Source organism: Pyrgilauda ruficollis, unplaced genomic scaffold (assembly GCF_017590135.1).
Source record: "Pyrgilauda ruficollis isolate IOZ18807 unplaced genomic scaffold, ASM1759013v1 scaffold34, whole genome shotgun sequence".
In the NCBI taxonomy this organism is placed as follows: domain Eukaryota; kingdom Metazoa; phylum Chordata; class Aves; order Passeriformes; family Passeridae; genus Pyrgilauda; species Pyrgilauda ruficollis.
Window position 1 is genome coordinate 4197607 of NW_024524822.1, and position 23876 is coordinate 4221482.

The 23876-nt window shown below is 45.0% G+C and overlaps 1 protein-coding gene across 1 annotated transcript in view; it reads right to left on the reverse strand.

Annotated features, from left to right (window-relative positions):
* The window catches only part of BRINP1 (BMP/retinoic acid inducible neural specific 1), an 86634-nt gene that overhangs the window by 8366 nt on the left and 54392 nt on the right, over positions 1-23876 (reverse strand). Inside the window, exons 3-6 of the mRNA XM_041475011.1 lie at positions 17021-17211; positions 11138-11307; positions 9782-9887; positions 2411-2647 (exon numbers count right to left, since the gene is read on the reverse strand). Of these exons, the coding sequence (XP_041330945.1) occupies positions 2411-2647; positions 9782-9887; positions 11138-11307; positions 17021-17211 (704 nt within the window). The remainder of the gene's footprint in view (positions 1-2410; positions 2648-9781; positions 9888-11137; positions 11308-17020; positions 17212-23876) is intronic.

The window sequence follows — 23876 nt, forward strand, 5'->3', positions numbered from 1 at the left end:
TATAGCCGTCTTTTCCTCTACATTGTCTGCATTATTTCTGATCCTTTCCCAATCTTTTTTTTTTCTTTTTTAATTCCTTCATCCTATTTTCAGAAGGAAATGAAGAGCTTGTAAAGGCTGACATCTTTTCAAATAAAAAAAAGAAATAATCCATAGAATTAATGGAAAAAATCAGATAATTTAAATCCTATAGTACAAAGTTAAAGATATTTGCATAACAGATTTCCTATTATTCATCAACTTGCAGTTCATGCTCACTGCCTAACAAAGGATATCTGTACATTAGTCAGTCCCATCCTGACATGGATGGTAAGTGGATGTTCACATCCTACTCATCACATGGTGTAACCGAGCTCCTCATCAAAATAATCATCATCTCTGCACTACCAACATCCGTGGGACATCTGCTTGTCTCCTTTCTCCCCCAAAGATAACCAAGAGATTTTTTTTTTTAGTCATCCCTCAGGTTTTCACTCTGTTTTTAATGCTGCTGCCAGTGCCCTTCTCCTCCCCAGACCTGACTCTGTTCTTTTCCGTGGGCCTCTGAAACCACCATCAGGTATAATTGCTTCTGTTGACCATGCTGATTACTCCGGGTACCTTTCAGCAGTAAAAGCCTTGCATTTGCTTCCCGCCCCTTATAAATCAATTTCCTCAAAAGCCTTTTTGTGCAGGAGCCCAGGCTCTTTTCCCTGTGATGATGAATGTGGTACATTTTTCATCAAGACGGGCGAGGCAGGAATTTCGGTGCAGTGTGCACATTTTGCTACCGCAGTGCAACGTTGGGGGAAAAACAAATGAGCAGCAAATCTGGCAAAACAAAAGCTGGATGGGATTGTTTAAAATTAGGGTGATGAAGAAAAAGAAAAGTACTTTAAAACCAACATAGTTTCTTCATTATTTATATTTATTTACAACTCTGCCTGGAAGTCAGTGGTATGGATGGGGATATTCCCTGTTTCTGGGAATAGTTCATTCTTAACCCTGAGAATTTGCAATTAATTAACAAGTCTGTTTGCATTTGTGGTTATTTTATTCCTCTGCACAGCAAACCTTGCTGACGGCTGGAACTACACCTCCCATGATGCAGCTTGGCCCCTCTTTCTGCTGAGTCACCCCATCCCTAAGGCAGTGACTCAGCAGAAGGTGGCACCACGGGGAATTGACAGGTCAGACATCTCTTTCACAGATGAAATTTTCCTTTTGCCAGTGTTAAAAAATTTAAAATCCCATTTACATCAGAAAGCAATAGTCTTGAATAAACAAAGAGATTAACTCCACCAAATGACTTAATTAAAAGTTGGCATTGTTTTTAATCCACAATCACTGAATTTTTTGACCAGCCATTCTAAAATGCCGAGAATAAGGCAATGTTATTTTTCTCAATTTACCCACAAGCAGTGAAGCATAGGGCTAAAAAATCTCCTGAGCTGATTCAAAGCAGTTTCAGTTCACTGCAGCCTCCTTGACTTTGAAGATACTATTCCAAATCACAGCAACTCTTGATTCACCCTGCACAATTTTTTCAAATTAACAGAGGATCCAACACAGACCAGAAGCAGAATACAAATGTTTAGGGCTTTCAGTGGCTTCCTGTGCAAAATGGTATTTGCTTTCAGAGCACTCCTGTGCCTTTCAGTCCACTTTATTGGAAAAGCCTTCAGATGTCATCAGAGATTTCTCCTCTGCTGTTCATAATGAAGAAAATCCTCAAGTTATTGGGAATATTTATTAAAACAAAGAAGCAAAACACTAATACTGCAGTCTTTTGTGATAGCAACTTCTATCTCAAAGGATAAGTTCACGCATGATGCATCAAAGTGATGAATCAGATGCAGCAGCTTTAGACATAAAGATAATCACTCCATCTAGCCCTGAAAAGCCTCCAGCCCTGGGTGGAATATGGCAGAAATTGCACTGCAATATGTCACTTTAACATGGCAAATGAAAAACACCTTCCCCCATTCAAATCTCAAGGGGAGGGAGCCTGAATATAATTATCTACCCTGGCCTGTGCTTGGATCGAGTGCAGCAGGGACAGAGTGTGGGACTGGAACTCCCCTCTCCACAGGGCTCCCACCTTCTCAGTGCCGGGTCAGATCCCCTGGGATGGGAAGGGGTTTGATGAGACCAGCCTGTGGCTCTTGAGCACCTTGTGTGAAGATGCTGTGCCAGAACTAACAAACATATACTTGCATGGAAAATATCCCTGTACACATAATTCCATGAGTGGTGTATGTTCCTGTCTGTGTATTTAATAGAGGAAAAAAGGCTATTCCCTCAAGACTAAGACCATTGGGTTCAATATCCTCTAATTTTTGGCCAAACTAAAGCATTATACTGAGGGAATAAAAGATTTTTACCTGATACGACCTGCCACAAATTGAAAAAGCGAGTTTTTCTCAATTACCTGAATTCTCCAGATCTTTATAGGCTTCTGTCCAGGTCTTGGCCATGTTTGCCAGGGTGTACTCCATGATCTGGATGTCGGTGATGGGGCAGTTGCACTGCGGGAACTCCTCGGAGCACTGGCAGCCGCACTGGCTGTCCCTGCAGATGTACTCGCCCTCCCCATTGCACATGATGTAACTCAAGGCAGACTGGACAAACTTCTCTTGTAAATACTGAGGGAAGATGATCTGGAGACCTGGAGAGAGAACAACAGGATTATGGATGAAAAAAATAAAAAAAAAAAAAGGAAATAAAAAAGTAATTTCAGGTATTTTTTCCTCTTTTCAAAAGCCATTTCATTAACAGCTTGAGAAAGTTATAGTGAAGAATTAAAAGCCGTCATGAATAAAGAAGGTACAAATTGCATTCCTCCAGGGCAAGTAGTGATTTAGCTGAGAACAGAGCCCATCTCCTATGCAGGAGAAAGGTAACAAGAAACTTCCCCTTCCCAAAACCCTTTCACCCCATTCTCAGACCCCAGCACAGTACAAGACCCTGAATGCAAAGCCTCCCTTATTCCCAGGTGTGGTGTTTTTTGTCTCCTGAAACCAAGTGCTAGTTCTGAAGCAATGAGCATTCTGCTGTCCTGACCTGTTTTGAGAGATACTAAATGGGTTTGGTTCCACAGAAAAAAGGGAAATACACAGTGAAAGGGAAAATAAAAAGGAACAGAAAACAGAAGAAAGGAAAATAACACGAGAGGGGATTTATAAAAGTCCCTTGCAGAGTTAAGTGCCCAGTTCCCACAGCATAAATACAGGAGTTGGGCACCTGAGCCTTCACAGCTTGCTCCCTGCTAGAAAGGCTACTTGCCAAATCCTATAAAAGTGCAAATGGATTTAGTGCCGATGATTTCAGTGTTGCTTGGCAGACTTACATTAGCAGGGAGATCTATCCCCTTGTCCCTTTCTGCATGGCAAGTGTTTGTGTATGCATCCATCTGTGCAGGCATCAGTGTAAGTGCCCCCTTGCTCGGGTACCAGAGGATGCAATAACAGTTTTAGTGTTTGCCCCGTGCACGGTGTACGTGGTTTTCCATCCCGTCCTCCTCCAGACTGCCTGCGGATCTCCCTGAGGATTCACAGCTGTTTGCTTCTACCTGGCCAGTGCTGCCTGTCAGCCCCTGTCAGTGTCTGTGGAGCACGAGGCAGGGGACAATAACTCCAAGCCTTTCAGGGGACCCCCCTTGGAAAAGGCCAGGGCTGGAGTGGCAGCGCGAGGAGTTGATGGCAGCGCTGAGCTGCGGGGTAATGAAGGCACGCGGGTCAATTACCCATCTGTTTGTGTTTCTGCTGCCCTGCATTACCAGACCCATGCCTGACAGCTCACTGGAGTGGAATGAAAATCAGACAATAATTCAGAGGATGAGAGTGTGCAGGAATGGCAAAAAGGGTTGTGACCCCTTTCAGGAGTGCAGGCCCATCTCTGATGGGTTGTGTTCACCTCAGACAAGAGAAAAACAGCAGGTGGTGACCCTGGCACCCCCATTACCCTTTTGCTTTTGGATCCAGAGAAGCACCTCAGCCTTAATGAGGTCCCTCTGGAAGAGCAGGTTTGGGGGCTCAGGAGGCTGTGGTAGGCACAGGGAGCTCTGTTTCCTCTGGCCCTGGTCTGGGTGAGCACCGTGCCTGGTGGCAGCACGCTGCCCCTCTGCCTGACCCCACTGGCAGCCCCCAGGCAGGATGAGCTTGGAGCACCCTCCAGCTGGGAATGTGTTTGTGACACTGGCACAGGGAAGGATTTCCAGTCCAGAGACACTTTCTGCATAGATCCTGCTGCCTTTTCTGCATTGCTATTGGGGACTGGAAGGAACACACAAAGAGCTGACCAGGACAGCATCCCTGCAAACACCTCAAAACCAGCCTGCAGAGGATCATTATTTTGAGGTCCCTTTGGTCTTTTCTGAGATGTGTCTCAACAAGAAGCTCAGAATTCTTCCTGCTGTCTTCAGGAAGTCCTGAAGCTCAGCCTTTTCCAGGGATTGTAATGATAAGAGGGAGAGACTTTAAACTGAAAGAGAGTAGGTTTAGATTTTACATTAGGAGGAAATTCTTCCCTGTGAAGGTGAGGACACCCTGGCACAGGTTCCCAGAGCAGCTGTGGCTGCCCCTGGATCCCTGAAATTGTCCAGAAATTCTTCTGTGAAGGTGGGGAGGACCAGAGCAGTTGTGGCTGCCCCTGGATCCCTGAAATTGTCCAAGGGCAGGCTGGACAGGGCTTGGAGCACCCTGGGATAGTGGAAGGTCTCCCTGCCCATGGCAGGGTGGTGGAATGGGATGAGCTTTGAGGTCCCTTCCAATCCCATTCTGGAATTCTGTGATTTATCTGAAACAACCACTACTGAGGGATGGTCCCTTGTCAAATCCTCACACTGGTATTAGTGATGGCCCCACCTGCCAGGATCCCAAACTTTCCTTCGGGATGGAATGAGAGTGCAGTGCTGTTGGAGAGCTGATCCACAAAGGGAAGCAGAGAGCCCCAAGGCAGCTGCACTCACTGAGCTTTCAAGTTCACATGAGAGCAGAGCTGGACTTCTTGATGTGCACTGACTCTTCATTCATGGTCCAAGTCTCATGAGCACATTTTCCACTCTGCTTCATGGAGGAGCAACCTGTTCTGGCTCTTTGAATATGATCAAATTACCTCAGGCTCTTAAGTCCTCCATAGTTTCTCTTTGAATTTTAACTTGGATAAAGCACAACAGACGATTTGGTCCCAGATACAAATGGTCCTGGCTTTGGAGATTTTTTTAATTTTTTTTTTTTTCTGGAGGGATTAGGGGTGAAAAAAGCAACTGAAGTTTCAGGGAAAGCACCTCCCATTGCAAGGGGCATCCACTGTGCATTCCAGCAGATGCAGAAACATGGATACTCTGTAATCTCCAAAACACAACATGTTTTACTACAGTGCTTCACATGGATACTCTCTTTTTGCCCATGAAACTCATGACTTCTGAAAAAAAATAACATTTCCAGGAAAACATCCTCTTGTAAGAAATAATATCATGCTTAAGGGGCAATCAGATTTCTGTACACTTAGCACCAACTCAACAAAGCACTTTTATAATTACTTAACTTCATCAGAAAAGCAGTTTTGCTGGAACCCATCAGTTGCCTGAAGAATTTGACAAGAAGCCCACACTCAGCTGTGTTTGCACAAGTGACACCCAAATCCAGCCACTCACTGGAGCACCAGTGTGCAACTCCAAACACAACCCCCTGACTTTAAACAGGCTGCTGGGATTACAGGTGACTCACGTCTTCCAGCCAGGAATTTCCTTGTGGAAGAAACCAGTGTTACTGAAATACAGCTGTGCCTATTTCCACAGAAACATTTTTTTTATATATACACATAAATATTCACAGATTCCTCATCATCCCCAGACAAGGGCAGATTCATATCAATTTTTTTGCTTTAGTTTTGAGCATCTCTGTGATCCGATCTCAGCAAGAGATTTTACAAGCTCTGTGCCAGCAGCAACACCTCACCCAGTCCTGGCATCCTCTCTTTCATGTGTAGCTCTCTCCCATGCCCAGGGACTAAATATTGCTGGAATTCTGTGGGTTATGGTTGTCAGTAAAGCATCAATCGTTTGAGACCACTGCTCTGGGTGCTTCTGTTGCTGCCTGTAAAGCAGGAAAGCTGTAATCCCAAGGAATATAACAGCCCCACTGAGCAGCTTCTGCTAGCAGGGAAAGCCCTGATGCCAGCCACAACCTTAATAAAATATCCCAAATGCTGTGTTGTTCTCTAAGAAATGTATTTGGATATTGCAAACATTCCAAAAAAACCACATATACACATATCTATATATATTCAATCTTTCACTGCTGTCTACTGATGAAACAACCTCATGTCAGCAGCCAAGAGGAGGGGCAAGCTGGTCTTAAAAACTGGGATATTGGACCATTTCCATGGGGAGAATCCCTCAATCCAAGCCAGGGGGCACAAGGAATGGGCTGATCCCCAACAGCAGCCTCAGGAGCTGATAACAGATGCATAAAGAAAGTTTGCTGCTGACTTGAAGATCTTAGTTTTGAAGGTAATTTATTGATCAGAGGAGAATTCTGCCACTTTGTAAAGCATGAAGTTCCTCTTTAAAAATGAAGAGCAGCACAGATTTGGTATAGGTTTATCTTAGATAACTACAGGCAGAATATGAAGTATCTGACAAGGGAACATGTCCTTAATTCACCCAGAAAAATCTATTAGAGATAGATGTTTGGCTTTAGACTGTATATAAAAGGCTTCCTGCATTAAAAGAGGTAAATTTCCCCAGCTCTAAATTAGAGCTATTTGAGACATTTTCCACAGAAGAGTTCTGTGTTGAAAATGCAGTTCCATTGAAGCATTTTGTGAGAGCATGTTGACTCCAAAAGCACTTTTGACTTTCTAAATGTATTTTTTCATACTCCCTCATTTCACTGCAGTGAAAAGCTGAAATGTTTTGTGTTGCCATTACTGTTCTTTCCATCTTGGAAAAAGCTTTAATAGTAGTTGTAATGTAAATTCTAATGTTATACTATCATATATGCTATGCAGGTATATGATACATCTCTCTATGTAGTTATAGATGTATAATATATAAGGGTATTTACACATATATAAGATTATAATACTAAATATTTAAATATAATATATTTAATAATATATAAGTATTGCATACAACATGCATTATGGATAGTATTATAATATATGACCATATTTGATGTAGCAAATACCTGCTATGCAACATTTCCTGTTTATTGTTGCACAGTTTAGAACAGCACAGAAGGACTGCACCTCACTGAAATAGTGCTATGCTCCAATATTGACATATACTCTCAATAACAGCATTGATACAACAGGACATGCCTCTGAAATCTGGATTTCCTGAAATTTTTCAAAGTGTTGCTTTTTTTCAGTCAAATTTTCCAATTTCTTCCTAGGACGCTTGTGCAGGGAACACCAATCCCCCTTTCCCAAGAGGCTGCTGTAGAGCTGCTGGCACCCTGCCCTGCATCACCACAGGGATCCTGCTCAGGGAGTGCTGGGAAAAAGGGAGACCTTCTGTGATAAATATTGTGTATATACATGCATATACATACTCCAGAGCATGTCATGCATGCTGGGCCCACAAGGATGCTGGTTTAGAAATTAGTGATTCTTTTTTGTCCCAGTAACCACAAGTGCAGCACCAGTCAGCCTGCACCTTCCTCCCCGAAATCAACCTGCCCAAACCCTACGTGGGTTCATGGAATCATTTAGGTTGGAAAAGACCAATGTAGCTATGATATTTTATTAAAAATTCTTTCCTGGGATTTTTTCCCTCCTGAGAGCTGAGGGCCTCAAGAAAGAAATGTAAACAATACTGTAATCTGCTGCTGTGGAATGCAACAGGTGCATCTTCCATTGGTCCATGTGGATTGTTTTCAATTGATGGCCAATCACAGCCACCTGTGCCAAGGCTGTGAGCAGTCACAAGATTTTTGTTATGCATTCTATTCTAGTCCTGTTCTTTGTAGCTTTCTGATCATCTTTTCTCTCTGTTCTTTTAGTATAGTTTTAATGTAGTATTTTAGTATAATATATAAGATAATAAATCAGCCTCTGAGAAACATGGAGTCAAGCCTCATGTCTCCACACATGGGGTGTTCGCCTCAACAGACCACCAAGATCTCGAGTCCAGCCTTTGGCTGATCACCACCTTGCCAACCAGACCAGAGTAATCACATTTCACCCATTGTCTCTCCTGAAAGGCACAGCTTTGAAACCCCAAGTCCCAGGGCTGGGCAGCAGCAAGTTCAGACAGAGAAATTCTCCCTGTCACGAAGAAGCTGCTCTTTTATTGAGCCAGGCTCAGAGCTGGAGTGACACAAAGGCAGGAACATGGATTTCTGTCAGCAGCTCATGCTCGGCTGCTAATCAGATCAGAGGAGACTCGGTCACGATCCATTACCTGCTGCAGCCCTGTGACTAATTTGTAATGAGGCCTCTCAGAGCAGAGGAAGGATCCTGGGTAATTATCCCAAGAACCACACTCCAGATTAGGTAGAAAACTCAGGTGGAGCTTTAAAGGTCACTTTGTTCTATTAGGAAGAGCTCCTGCCTTCCTCCCTTCCCTGGCTGTCTCCTTTGGCTTGGCCCCAGCCTCTGCCTGCACTGGGTTCAGCCATGGAGCTCCATCAAACCCACGTGTGGTTGACCCCCAAGGTTCTCTGTCTGCTCCCATCAGAGATCACAGCCTCATCCCCTCTCTCTCCTAATTTTTCCCTCTTCCTCCACCTCCTTCCCCCTCTCTTGGTTTATCTCCTCTCTTGTAGGATCAGATAAGCAATAGAGGTCTATTGATTTACCCACTTGTCTGCCTATAACCCAAGCTGCCTGCTGATTTAGCTGCTTCCCCACTTATCTCATGTGTCATCCTTGGGTTTTCATTACCAGCAGCTATCATCACAGTGTAAAACCCTCTCAAACTGCTTATTGTTAATTAGGTAAGAACTAGAACTCAGTGATTTGGATAATCACTGCCATAGTGAAAACAACCTGCATATTATTTTTAAAGGCAAATAATAACAACAATAATATTATATCCACAACATTACTTGGTAAATGAAACTCAGTTTCTGTGAAACCAAAGATTAAAACAGCACTTGCCAAATTATACTCAAAGCGGAAGATGTAATGTAGCCCATTCATCTGAAAAATTAAAATTTGTGCAAGTACAAGGATTTGAGAAATAAAACCATCTGGGCAAATGAGCAATTAAATCCCACATTCCCTTATTTTGTCAAAAACTTGGGAATAACCTTCATGAATTACATGCCCAGTGAATTTCCTCCTTCTACTGAAGTTGACTTCTTGCTAACCAGCATGTATTTATTTATTAATTCAGCCATGACCTCTGTCTGTTGACTTTTGGACTAGCTCCCCATCTGGGACTGAAGCCATGGCTTCTAGCATCCAAATAAAACCTCTTTGACTTTTTCCAAAGATTATGGTCATTAGAGAGTCCTGAAAGCTGATCTGCAAACCTCTTACACAAATCAGCAGTTTGGGAGGGACAGAGAAACGTGGGCAGAATTCTCCTTCAATACTGATGGAAGAGGTCACTTTTTTTTTATTTTATGTTGGTGTGTGTATCATATACAGGAGTCCATCAATATTCAGTGTCAGAGACAGACACTTCATTGGGGTCAGCCCCAGCTCTGCTCAGCTGAGCCTCGTGTGAAGCCACCAGAAGCTGCAGGGAACTTCCAGACACAGCAGAATCCCAGCAAAGAGGGGAAGGGCTTAGAAAAAGGGCACTCCTCTCCCATTTCCACCCCCCTCCCTGGTTTCTGGGCCCTACCTTGCAGGTGGAGTTTGCTCTCAGTGCTTTGCAGAAGGACAGAACTCACAGAGTCCAGATTGTCATAGCTGTTACAGCCCAGGGGGCCAGTCCGAGTTTCTGTTACCTACAGAGGATGTAGAAAAGAGAGAATGTTCCCTTTGATTGCAGCACCATACCTTCCCCAGGCTTTTTAAATCTTTTAATTCAAGGACTCCTTGTCACCAACTGATATAACCCAAAACACATCTTCCCTAGCTGGGAAAAAATGCCCCACCCTGCACAGACCCTGCTAATGTTTGGTGCAGTCTCAAGCTGAAAAATCAGAATGAATTATGGCTGCTTTCTTTAGGGTATTTCAGGTTATTCTGGGCTTGGCAATGGGATCCTGCAGATTGATTTTTCTCACACAGGATCTCCATTGGAGAACATCAGAAGCCTGTAGAGGAATTATTCCCTGGCTTCTCTTATTGGAAAGCAAGAAACAGAGATGGATTGCCAGCCCACAGTGGTGCCTGGTGCTCCCACAACAGATGTGAACAGCAGCCCTGTGCTGAGGATGGATGGAGGCACAGATGACCTGCAGTGCTGCTGCTGTTGGTTTCCTGCCCTTCTGGAATTCACCACGGGTGATTATCTGCTGTCACTGTTTCAATATCTCAATACAATTTCCCATCCAGAAGGGAACAGCCTCAGCCATGAGACAGCACAGAACAATAACGAGAGCTGAAACCTTTCAGAAATGGCTAACAATGACGACTCCATCCACATCACCTTCCCTGGAGTGAACTCAGCAACAATAAAATCCCTGCCCAGTGTAGGATGATTGCTTTCAGAGAAGGCAGCCTTTGCAGAGCCATTTTCCCTGTTTTGTATTCTCTGAGCAGCTTCCCTTCCTTCCTGCTGCAACCCCCAAGCTGTCTCTCAGTCCGTTTCATTCCAGATGCCTCAGTAATGCCACAGTGAGTTTTTCACCATTTCTTATAGCAAATTCAGCTGAGAAATGTTTGGCAGCCTTACACCCCAGGAGACAAATACTCCTAGGTGGCACAGGGTTGTTCATTTCACAGACCTGCCTTTCCCTTCCAACCTCCATCACTGATCTGGGTCCTCTGCTCCCTCTCTTCCTTCCAGAAGTCACTGTCACACTTAGTGAAAGTCTCCTGTCCTACACAACCATCTCACTGAATGCCCACCTCTTTTCAGACATTAGTGATCCTGGGGAAATCAATTCTTCAACTGAATAAGAGAAAACCTGGGAACAAAACAACTTGTGCCCAAATAAGACATCAGACTGGCAAAGTCCTGCCCCACATCCCTAGAGAATCCATACAAGGCAGACAATCTTTTTCCTCTTCCTAAGGCAGTATGTGGTACCTTGATTGCTCCGGTAGAGATCTGGATCTCATGGAGTCTCCTCATGGTGCCATCACGATCTACAAAGTAGGAGGACGCGAGCTGGTGCAAAGCTTCAACGCTCTGGGTGGCGTTTCCTGACTTTCTGTCGAGGCGGCTTTTGTCCATGTACATGGTCAAGGCCTCCTCTCCTGCAGCAGAGAGAAAAGGAGATTTCAGGCTGCCAGGCAGGGCCACCTTAACAGGAGCAAATGGTGTCATCTGCTGCACCTAAAGAAAGAGAAGTCCAACACCTGGAGCACTCTTGGAGGAATCCACCCTTCCTCACCAGCACCAGGACCCCAGGGGGACACAGAGAAGCCTCCTCCTCTATTCAGACAGCCAGGCCAAGTCCACCAGACAAGTAAAGCAGCTCCACTGAATTGAGTAGACAACATTTTGGATATTTTTTAGCCAGCAGAGCTTTGCCACCAAGGATTCAGCCCATCTGTCCCACCTGAGGTACGTTCTCTCTGTGGGCAGTGCCTCCAGAATGATGCACATCTGAGAGGAGATCTCACTTTGTGCAAGTCTCTGTCTGACCTGACTTCTAGAAGGAAGGGATGATGATTGCAAGTAGAACACTGTGTGCAGGTAGGCACAGTGGACAAACAAATGTTACTTGGACCTCTTCAGCGCCCAGTGGCCTTGCAAAAGGGGAAGGGAAAGGGGTTGAGTAAAGAAAATTAATCAGAGGAAAGAGCAAATAAGAAAGTTAATTTGAACTAACCACCCTTGCTGCCTTCTTTCCTCTCCCAGAGTCTCATCCAGGGAATATAAATAGCGAGTGAAAATACCATGCAAGGTAAGGGACAAAAGCAGGTGATTTTGAAATGAAACCACAGAGAATCTGGGAGAGAAGCAGTTAAGAACTGATAAACATCAGCAGAGACCTGAATGTAACAAAGCACATCTGAAAAGGACGTGCAGCTCAGAAGGACTATTTACCTAATAATTCAATTTGTGCTGGGTGAGACACTGTTCATTCTTAACATCCAGTTCATTCTTAACATAAGGCTGACATTGTGAGAGGTCTTAAAAAGTGGAATTCCATCCTGCATCCTTAACATGTGAAACTTGGATTTTAATAAATGAAGAGAAGACACAACTAGAAGAGGAATGTGCCATTTCTACATAACTCTCTTAATGAGAAGAATGGTGCTTGTTCTGATTTGATAGATGAACCACTGATGAATGCACTGCCTCTGGCAGTGATGGCATGGTCCAAAAAATATGTACCACTGCTTTCAAGGCCAAAAAAATATCTCACTCTTCATCATCTTTGCATAATTTTTTTTTAAGAGAGCAAGGGCTTACTTTTCTTTAAAATTCTTATTAGCTAAAACAATTTGATTCATCCAAATTATTTCTTTTATTTCATGTATGAAAAAAATAAGCCAAAATCCCAGTAAGATCTCCCCCTCACTTTCCCTGGAAATTTTCCAGCTTTTATCTGAAAGCCAAATGCCTGAAAACAAACCAAAAATATTCTGGCTGGAAATCAAAATATTTTTATTAGATTTCAGTTTTTCAAGCAATAGTTGTATTGAGTATTCAGCCTTTGGCTTTGAGATGAAAAATTCACCTTTTTTTTTTGTTGGTTTTTTTTTTTTTTTTTGTGGAAAGAAGGTACTTTTCATCAAAATAATTGATCAGTTGAAATCTTTTAATTAAGTTTGCAGGACCTAAGTGAAGAAGTTAGGCATGTAGAACTTTCTCTTTAATATTTTGTTGAAAATAGCAGACTAGCCTTCCACCACTATCAAAGCTGTGGTAGTAACAATGTCGTTATTGTTACCTCTCACAAAAACACTTTCCCTGGAAAATGACCAGCTTTGATTTCCTTTATCACCATTACCATTTTTATGTGTGGAGCTTGTGAGGAGACCTTGGCAGGGACCAAGGCTCTGCCACATCAGGCTCTGTCCACACAAACAAAGTCAATCCATCTTCCAGAGGATTTAACCCCCTGTATCTGATGAGACACAACAGTTGAATACAGCAAACAGCCAACAAGGCACAGGTGATAAATAAAATGTCAGTGATCAGTGTGAGGAGCAGTGGTCACTGCACTGACCACTCAATGCATTTCCAAGTTTCATCTCTTTGTGTTTTTCAGGGAGATTTGAAGGAATTTTGTCAATTTTAGCAAATTAACTCATTTGCCACTGAAAAGGCTTGATCAGTGGGAAGGTGTATTTTGAGCTAGAAGTTCTGGATCTCTCATGTAACAGAAGCATTTAACTGCAAGGAGATGCAGCAGAGAGAAATGAGAAATTATATTTCACCACTGTTTTGTGAGTCTGTGGCAGGAGAAGGAAGATTTGGGATAATGCTCCCCTTAGCTGTGATTCACAGCCATCAACTCTTCATCAATTGCACCAATAACTGGGAAAAACCCTACTTTTCCTGGAAAAAAATAATGCCTCATATTAACAGCCAAGGCACAAAAATCAGTAATTTTTCATTCCAGCCTGGCTCATTTTCACTAGAGGAATGCTGAGTCTGGAATGCTGAAGCTGGAATCCTGGGCCAGAGGGCAGGCTGGGAGCCTGGGTGGAATCACATCAGGCAGCAGCAGATCTCCTCTTGGATTTGGTCCCTACACAACATGAACCAGGCACTAAGAAACACAGCAGAGAAGAGAACCCCGTGCTCTGGGGCAGTGGGGATCAGTGATTTCCCCACAAAAGTTGTCATTTTTTCCCTCAAAAGGAAGAAAACAGAGAAGTCCATGAGCAATAATGCTTTTTCCTGAAGGAGCAGTGCTGTCCCTAGGACTGAGGGGTGCTGAGCAGGGACACTGCTGCTGGAAACCTATTTTGTGTAGCACTGTGCAGAGCTGGAAAAGCACAGCATCCCCATGGAGGGGTCACATGGGAAAGCAACTCTTGGATCAAGAGAGGTTAACAGAATTTTCCTGCATTATTAAGTCTTAATTTCTCCTTTAATTAAGTGAATGATATGTTCAAAGTTGTTTTTCCTTGAGGGATTTTCCTGAAAATTGGCTCTCAGCTCTGTGTGCTCCATCCCAGAGCATGGATGCCCTCAAAGTGACCCTTCCCCAGTGCCTTTGTCAGAAGCAGACTGGAGCAGAGCTGCGTTTTCACTGGGCTCTGGGGGCCCTGGCTGCTCGGTAGGATGAAAGCCACCAGAGCTGTTCCTCCTGTGGCCAGGTGTGAAAACTGCTGTGTTCAGGTGCTGCTCCATGTCCCACCCTCCTGGGGGCCGTGCAGCAGCTGGCGTTTCAAAGCCAGCAATTTCCTGCGTGCTTGTCACTATCTGCCACCTCCTCAGACACCAGGCTGGGCTACAAACAGCCGTAACCCAGGGCAGAACTGCTTGGAGCTCTGCTGGGGAGACACCAGCTCCTGGGAGAGCCAGGACATGTCTGCTTTTATGCCCCAGAGCTCTTGTCTAGCCCCCAGACTGCGATTAGATCGTGTCCTCCATGGATAATGCATGCCCAGCTCCATCTGCATTTTCCCTGGGACTGCCATTGCCAAGATAAATCCTCTTTTTCTCCCTACCATTGCTCACCATGCTCAGGGCTGGTGGGCTGTTTAGTGCTCCCCTCCAACACCAGTTCTCATTACAAGTCTCTGCATATTTAAAGTTGTTGTGTTGTAAAATCAGGAGAAGAAACAAGCCCCTGTGAATAATTTACAACTTCAGCAACCAGGCAAAATTAAAAATATATTTTACCATCAAGGGTCTTTCTTATTTTGAATTTTCATGGATGTGAGTGGCAAGAAAAAGAGGAATGTCAATGGAAAAAAAACAAACCAGCAAAAAAAAAAAAAAAAAAAAATCTCTACTTGGCTGTCTTGGGCTCTGTAAAACACGGTCCTGAAAAGTGAATTCCTCAATAAAAAGCAGTTTATCTTTACCCAGACTTCATTAAGGCCTGAAGAAAGCAGTCACTTGTGTTCTTCAATGCTTGAAAACCTCCTTTCTCTCACATTTCTTGCTGGTGGAATGGACTTCTTTGGGTGCCTGGACTGGAAGAGCAGCCCAAGGATCTTTGAAGGACATCACCACACCAGAGGCCATTGGACTTCAGGGGAACTGTGCCAATTTACCTACCACCTAATTTGTGCATGAATCATATGCACACATCTAATCTCATCCCAGTGTCTGCAGAATGTTCTGGGAACAGACAGATGGCCAGAAATTCCTCAAAGTTCACTACAAATGCAGCAATGTGGCAAGGCTGGAGGTGAGGTACTTTAAAAGAAGCAGCAACAACAAATTTTGAAGTAAAATTGAACCTTTACCACTGCAGAATCCTTCTCACAGATAGCTGTTCTTGGAAGAAAAGCATTTAAATGAAAGAAAGGCACACCCCAAAGGGGGAAAAGAACCATGAAAATAATACAGAGTGGAAAAAGGAACCAGGAGTAAACATCAATAGGAGCTGCTGATTTTCACCCCTCCAGTGTTCAACAGTAGCTACTCAAAATGTTCCTGCAGCACCACCAGCAGCGCCTGCTCAGGAGTTCATGGCCCTACAGGGCTCTCTCTGATGTCATCCCTGACACATTCTGTGCACACACACAGACCTCTCTGCAGCCCTTGCATATACATTTTGAATTTTACTGAAGTGCTGTTTTTCCAGAAGTCTGCTCCATGTTAATGCATTCAGCCTTCTGGCCATCTCTTCCCCTCTGTTCACACTCCCTGCCCAGCTCCTTGAACTCCCTTTTCCTGGAGCTCTTTAAAATTCCTCCAGTTCCAGCAAGAAAGGATGCTTTTCCCCCCTACATTTGTTTTCATCCTGTGAAAAAGAGGGCTGAACACGTTCTGTTGTGAAGCTGAGGGCAGTGGTGCAGGGCTGGCAGGACAGTCCCCCAGCTGAGGGACGTGTTTCTCCTGACAGCCACGGTGGTCAGAGCAGCACAGGGGCACAACTCCCACCTCAAACTCTGAATTCATTTGCAAAGGCTCCTTGGGGACACAGGTGGGCTTTGGGGACACAGGTGGGCTTTGGGGACATGGATGGGCTTTGGGAGGGGGAGCTGCAGCCTGGCCTGTGCCCCCACTGCTTTCAGAGTCACAAGGTGGTTCAGAGTGGCAAGGACCACAGTGGGGTATTTGGTCCAGCCTCCCTGCTCTACAGGGTCATGCCAGAGCACATGGCACAGGACTGCATCCAGCTGCTTCTGGAATATCTCCTGTGAGGAGACTCCACACCCTCTCTGGGCAATTTGTTCCAATGATCCCAAGAAATTCTTCCTCACATTCAGCTGGAACTTCCAGGGCATCAGTTTCTGCCTGTTCCTCTTGTCTTTGTGGCTGGCACCACCAGGATGAGCCTGATCCATGCTCTAGGCCCCCCTTTAGATAATTATACGCATTAATGAGGTCTCCTCTCAAGTCATCTTGTCGCCCTGTTCTTTTGAGTTCTTCTAAGCCTTCTGATATTTACATTCTTGTAACGAACTTTCTCGCAGACTTTATGTAAATAATTAATTGTTTTGCATTCTTTTATGGAGGAGGAGAAATTTGATAGACTATTGGTTTGTCCAGTGTCATTGGAGAGGTGGCACTGTCACCCTCCAATCCACTGTCACTTTTGGAAATCTATAGATGTTGGAGTCAGAATTAAACTTCTCTCCTTTTCCCCTTGGAGAATCCAGTGTCCACGTCTTTCTATTTCATGTCCTAGAGTGACAGTCATCTCTTCTGGCGACTGAACAGCCCCAGCTCCCCCAGCTGTCCCTCACAACAGATGCCCTGCTCCCCTCACCCCTGGTGGGCTCACCCCAGGAGCTCCATGCCAAACTGGACACACTTCCAGCACTGCCCAGTGCCTTCACCACCCCCCAGAGCCCCCTGAGCAGAGCCAGCCCCGGTGCCACCTACCTCCCAGGGTGGCAGAGATGAGGAGGTGGGTGCCGTACTTTTTGATGATGGTGTCAATGAACTGCTGCGTGGTGGGTCTCCTGCCCAGCAGGCGGATGCTCCTCTGGAACTCGGGCATCAGGGGCAGTGGGTTGTGGAGCAGGTCCCTCCTCTCGATGGCTGTGTTCCTCACCTTCCAACGGGCAAACTCCCTGTGCCACAACACAGGAACACAACAGGGGTGAGGCTCCCAGTCTGGAGAGGCAGGGAGAGTCACCGGGAGTGGGAAAGGAGGATGGAGAAGGGGCCAAGCCTGTTGGACACCCCCACGTGGATACACACATGAGGCCACGAGGCTGGACAGAGGGAAGGGGAGGAGAAGAGGAAAAGCGAGACATTACTGCACAATAACCATACACTACAAGGATCAGGCTGGGGAGGAGATGCACTTGGAGTCATCAGAGGTGTTTGTCAGAGAGCTAGACTTCCATAAAACAAAAGCAGGGTCCTTTCACCCTCCCACACTTTGGGGTCTTTCACTTCTCCATAAAGCAGCAAATTCTGGTCTCTGTCAGCAAATGGTCTAGACCACGGATCTAGCCCAAAGTGATCATTGTTGTATCTTTAATGCCCACAAGCCTTCCTAGCACACTTTTGCAAAACAAAGCTAAATAAAATACATTTTCTCCAAACATCTTCATCTTTCAGCACCATGAGTACAGCAAAAGAGCATTTTGGAAAACAATTTTTGAGATAAACCATGTAAAAGCATGGATTCAGGTATAAGCAGAGTCCAGGATGAAAGCGGAGGTTTTGTTCTTGTTTTAGGAAAAAAAAAAAACAAAGTGATTCTCAAATCCATGCTTTTAAACTGAGAGGAACTGGGGAAAAAATAAAGTTAATGTTTGCAAAAGCAGTTCTTTATTGCAGGTATCCATTTTGAAATGACACAGAGGGAAATGCCTAGAGAAAAGCTTGCACACCTGCAATCTAAAAATCAGGCCTCTGAAACATCACCAGCTGAGCACCTGAAAAATGAGAAACCTATTCATGTCTCTCAAAAAATATTGAGCAAAGCCTTCCTTAAAGGAGAGGATGTTATTTATACCCATTCTCCTACAATGCACCTGCTCTATCTTAAGCTATCTCCCAGACCATCAGCTCACAGGCTTCTCTGTCACTTTTCATCCACCTATTCCTGTAACTTGGGTTAAGACAAATATTTTATTTAGATTATAGGTGTTGTGTTTTAATCCCAGTTGGCAGCTCAGCCCCACGCAGCCACTCACTCCCCCTAGAGGAAGAGTCAGAAGGGTCAAAGTGAGAGAACTCATGAGTTGAGATAAACAGTTCAGCAGATAAAGCAAAAGCTGCACAGGCAAGCAAAGCAAAACAAGGAGTTCATTCCCCACTTCCCATCACAGTCTGGAGTTCAGCCATCTCCAGGACTCCATCCTGGAGTGACTGGGGAAGACAAACTTCCTCACACCTCATATCCCCCTTTCCTCCTCCTTCCTCAGCCCTACAAGCTGAGCATGATGTCCTGGGGTGTGGGATATCCCTGGGGTCAGCTGGGGTCAGCTCTCCAGGCTTTGTCCCCCCACAGCTCCTTGTGCATCCCAACCTCATCACTGGCGGGGTGGGATGAGAGGCAGAAGAGCCCTGACCTGTGTGAACTCTGCTCAGCAACACACCTGTGTTATCAGCACTGTTTCCAGCAAAATCCAAAGCACAGCCCCATACCAGCCTCTCTGGAAAAAAATTAACTTTATTCCATTGTTACAGAAGAAATTTAATAACAGTGTTCTCTGGGAATAATCTTGTGTAGCATTAGTGGGGCTCAGCAGAGGAAGCCTTCATGTGCAAGAGCTGACCAAGAGTAAACTTCTTTGAGAAAATTAGTGCTGCTAACAAAGAACAAGCTGAATTCAGCAGAAACAAGTGGAATGAAGATAAGGACCAAGGAAACTCTTCCAAGAGAATGAAGTCACCTCAGAAGAAGGCCAGCCCCAGTAAAAACAATGAGAAGTTAAGGGACCACTGATCAGAATTAAGGACTTGGGGTTGGATTTGAGGACTGGGTGCTTAGATGGCACAGGTATAATTCTGAGGCACGAACTGGGACAGGGGCACTCTCTGCAGGCACCCAGCTGACCCTGTAACCCAGCAAAGACTGACTGGAAACCTCCAGGTAGACTTGGCACCCCCAGCAGGATCCTGGGTTAAAATCTGTCTCTGTGGCTGGTGTGAATAACCCATAAAACCCAGTCCAAACCAGGAATGACAACCCCTGGCCCCGAGGCAGCACTTCCCATCAGGGAGTGTCCTTCCAGCACAACAGCCCCATCTGGCTGGCACAGACCCTGACACACAGGCACATTCAGAGACTCAGCAGCAAGTCAGGATCACAAACCAGATTATTTCTGCCCAGGTTGATTCTGTACTCAGTCCACTCTGTGTGTGTTAGGTTATTTGACTTAATGTAATTATGCAGGTATTTATTTTGATTGTGCCCCTTCACAACACTCCACGCTGCCTGACAGCAGTTACATTCATCAAAGTAGCAAAGTGCCAGCTATTTAATTCAAAATATCTCCTTACACCTGAGCTAATGCCCCCTCTGTAGTTCCTTGCTTTCACAAGCCAAGTGAAAATGCCAAAACAAAACACACCTCCTACTACATTACAAGAGTCATTAGTGTCAAACCTTGCAATCTGAAGAAACATCCATCCTTCCTAGAAAAACCTCAGTCAAAAGGCAAAAAAAAACCCCATACAATGGGTTCTTAACACAAGGAGTGATTGAAACAGATCATTGGCTCCCAAGTTGTCTGCAGATAACAAATACATGACCAATGTATTCCCTTTATGGAGCAGAGGGTGTTCTCTGCTGTCCCAGAATTGTGTAAAAGTTGATTTTAATGATAGATAAAACTCAAAAAGTAAAGACAAATAGTTTTTCTCTGACACTACAGAGAGGTTTCTCCAATCATCCCAGATTAGAGTTCCAATCCCAGACCTTGTTCCACAAGGAAATCCCCTTTGAGGAAGGAATGGTCCCTTCAGCAGTTTCAGTGCACGGGAAGAGGCAGAGCTGGGTGCTCAAAGACAGGCAAGGTTTTATAATAAATAGGCACACCCATGTTCCACCAGAAAGAACATAACTAGCAAGCATAGGAAGAATGTCATCCATGCTTCCCCTCCAAAGAGAGGATTATTGCTTCCTGTAAAACTCAAGCACACATTCCAATTCCTGCAGTATCCATAAAGTCAGGAGGGACCAGAGCACTCCAGAGCCAGCATGTTTTCAGAAAGGGTCCAGGGAATGTTTCATGTTCCCAATAAAATACAGAAAGTTTGCTTTTGCTGCTTTGCAACAGACAGTTTAGCAGCAAAGAGTTGAAATGTGCAGCTGGTCAGGTATTGATCCCTACTCTTCTTCAGGGAAGCTGTGGCTGTCCCTGGATCCCTGGAAGTGTACATGGACAGGGCTTGGAGCAGCCTGGGACAGTGGAAGGTGTCCCTGCCCATGGCAGGGGGTGGAATGGGATGGGCTTTAAGGTCTCTTCTGACTCAAACCACTCCAGGATTCCATGATTTATCAGCACCCAGAGCCTGGGAGTGCCTCCACTCAGGGTGTGGAGATGGACAGGGCAAACTGGGAAGTGATGGGCAATGAAGGCAGGAAAGGAGAATGACATTTCGATAAACAATGAGTCCAAAGGGAAAGTGGGTTCATTTTTTACATCAGGTCCAACACCACCCTTTGAACCACTGACAGAAGGCCAAAGCAGGAGTTTAAAAGAAATCACTGTCATATCTTCAGCCTTTCCTGCTGCCAAGGGACAATCCCAGTCCCCACCCATGCAGGAGATGAGCCCTGAGCAGAATCCACCTCTAAAGCACGACAGTGAAGGAGACTTTTCCACCCAGCTGTTACTGATGCCACCCCTCCCCAGGGCTTCCTGCTCCCAGGGCACATCAGGAGGTGAAAGCCCAGTTCTGCTCCACTCTCCCTGTGCTTGGTTGTGTGGCTTTCTCAGCTGACAAGAAAAGCTGAGCAAATATGTTACGATGAATAATTTATGCAAATAACTTAGATGTTTATCTTCTGCTCATAGAATATCCACGAACCAGTTGCAATTCCCTCTAAGTTATGCATTATTTGAATTTACTTAGTGACATTTTTCAAGCTTTTTTATAGGTTTTACATAGCATTTGGCTGTTTTATTTCTTTGTGTGCGGTTGATTCATTGGGATTGGAATCAAAGGAAGGGAACACCAGTGGGGTCATCTGCTCCAACCTCAATAGTCAAGAAAATGATATGGCCTTGTTCAGCTTCCTTTTTAATGTCAAAAAAAAAATATATTTTAAACTTGGCTGTCTGAATTACAATATTTTACATGAAAAGCAAACCTCTAATTCCAGCAATCTTCCAGGCAACCTACAGAACCCTCTGCTGCAAGATGCACCTGAGGCCAAGATTATGGTACAGTTTTGGAAAATAGACTTAACATTAATAGATATGGCTACTGAAATAATTTAGAATTATTGAGGTCATAAAAAAAATTTATATTTGCAGGGAACAGCATAGATCTGGCCTTAGGGAATGTTCCAGCCTGAAACTCCTGAAGTCTCTGAAGAAACACCTCCAAGAACAGGTTTCTATTAGCTTTCAATTCTAGATTTAATTGCATTTTCTGCAGAAGCAGAAAATCAACCAAAATGAATTCAGGGTGCTGGGTTAGGTAAACTATACTCTTGTCTGTTTGTGACCACTGAAATCTTCCACCTGTGACTCTTGGGAGGATTTACCAAAGCCTTGGATTTGTGGATAATGGGTGCAAAAGGGTACTGGAACCTTTCCTCACAAAACCATCCTGGGCTGCCTTTCACTCTTCTCTGAGCCACCAGTGGCACCACAGTCTCTGTGCCACCACCTGGGACACAGAGCTGAGGCCTCTACAGCTACTGAGGCATTTTAAAAAGAGAAATATTGCCCTGTGCATCACTTCTTTTCCAGGTGAAGAAGTTGCAAAGACTCGACTGGGATTAGGGGCACCCCATGGAACAGCTAGGATTGGTACAGCTGGGATCAGTACAGAGTTTCCCCTGACCCTCAGGGGAAATCCCAATCTAGGACCTGAACTTCTGCCAGCAGGGGAGCTTTGAATGGCTGTGGAAAGATGAGAAAGTTCTCAGCAAGGAGGAGGAAGGGTCAGTATCCCTGAGGCAGAGATGGGATAAGGAGAAACTCTGACCCAAGGTCTGAGTAGTGGGCTGAGGCACTCACTGGGGCTCTGTCTCAACAGGGCTGAGAGCCCAAGGGAATTTGGGCTGTGCCAGGAAATGCTTCCAGGCCATTCCAGGGCAGCTGCCCTCTAGAGAAAACAGAGGAGCTTCTTCAAGGGCTGAAAGGGTAGGAGGTGCTGAAGGGGGAACCGAGATGACAGGGAGGAGGGATGAGGGGTGAAGTACTGCCTCAGGGAGGCACATGCACAGACTGAGGGCTTTCCTCGCTGTAACAGCAAGGGGACACACTTCATTTGAATACGGCTGAGGATGAGAAAACACTGCCCTTTCAAGCTGCATTAATGAGCTTCCATCAAGGCCAGCACTTCAGGGGCAGAAGGAGCCACTAGGAATGCCTCAGTGCTCATTAGCACTGTGACCCTCCAGGGAAACAGAAAAACAGGGAAAAAACTACAGAAGAGGGAGGAAAAGTCAAGAGGCTGGAATAGGTACATCATGCAGGCCCCAGTCTGCACCATCAGGAAGGACAGCAGGATCCAAGGGCGGGAGCATCTCTACCCAGGGAGGGAAGTCTGAGGGAGAGGGGCCATCAGATCAAATTGAATTCCCCATCTCCACATGGCAAGACAACCAAAGCATGTAAGTAAGGAAACAAGTTCAGCACAGACCTTGGGGGCTGGTGCTTGAAACAAAAAAAAAAAACAAAAAAAAAAACCAAAACAAAAAAAAAAAAACAAACAAAAAAAAAATTAAACTACCCTCATAATGATCAGGACAGTTTTAAAAAGGAAAAAAAAATAGCAGAAGCACTGAACAAAGCATGAGCAGAGCAGCCCAGCCCCTCCAGGTGCTGGATGTACATCCTTCAGAGCATCCCACCAAGTGCACACTCAAACAGGAGCAGCCCCACCCCTCCCTGGGAACGGGACAAGGACAAGGCACCAGCTCCTTTCTGCTCCATGGCTCTTTACTTTTTTAATAAAATTTATCTTGAAAGTCACCAGCTGCTCTCAAAGGTGATGCGCCTTCCTGAAGGCAGCACGTTCTGCAGTAACAGCAGGACACAAACATTATTTCATGCCCTCTCCTTGGCTTATTGCCCACATAATTGACTGTGATGTCACCAGGAGTCCCTGATGTCAGAGGGATGTTCTCTGGGATTTTGGTGTCTCTGCCCCTGTTTTCCTTCAAACACTTCACCATCATTAAGAGAGACATTTTTGGGCATGTCTGTGTGCGCTGCAGACAAATATTAGTAGCTGTCAGAATGAGTGTGAACCAAACCAGACAGATTTTAGGCCTTGTCTGGGTAAGAAACAAGTTCTGTGTTAGCCCTAAGTCTTCCAGAACCCTTCCAGATGCTCTCACAACAGAGCTGTTGGTTTGGGGGTTTTGTTTTGCTCTGCCTTTCCTTTTTCCAGCCCAATTGTCCCAGCCACTGGCTGCACAGAGTCCTGATTATCTCCAGTCCTCAGGATGATGCCTCTTCCAGGTTCCTGTGAGCCCTGGATCCTGCAAACAATGCCAAGGGACAGGGCTGAGCATGACAACAGCACTATAATGCTTATCTTGTTCTGCCAGATCAGGCTTTATAGGAGTATCTGTGATTATGGTGGGGTCAGT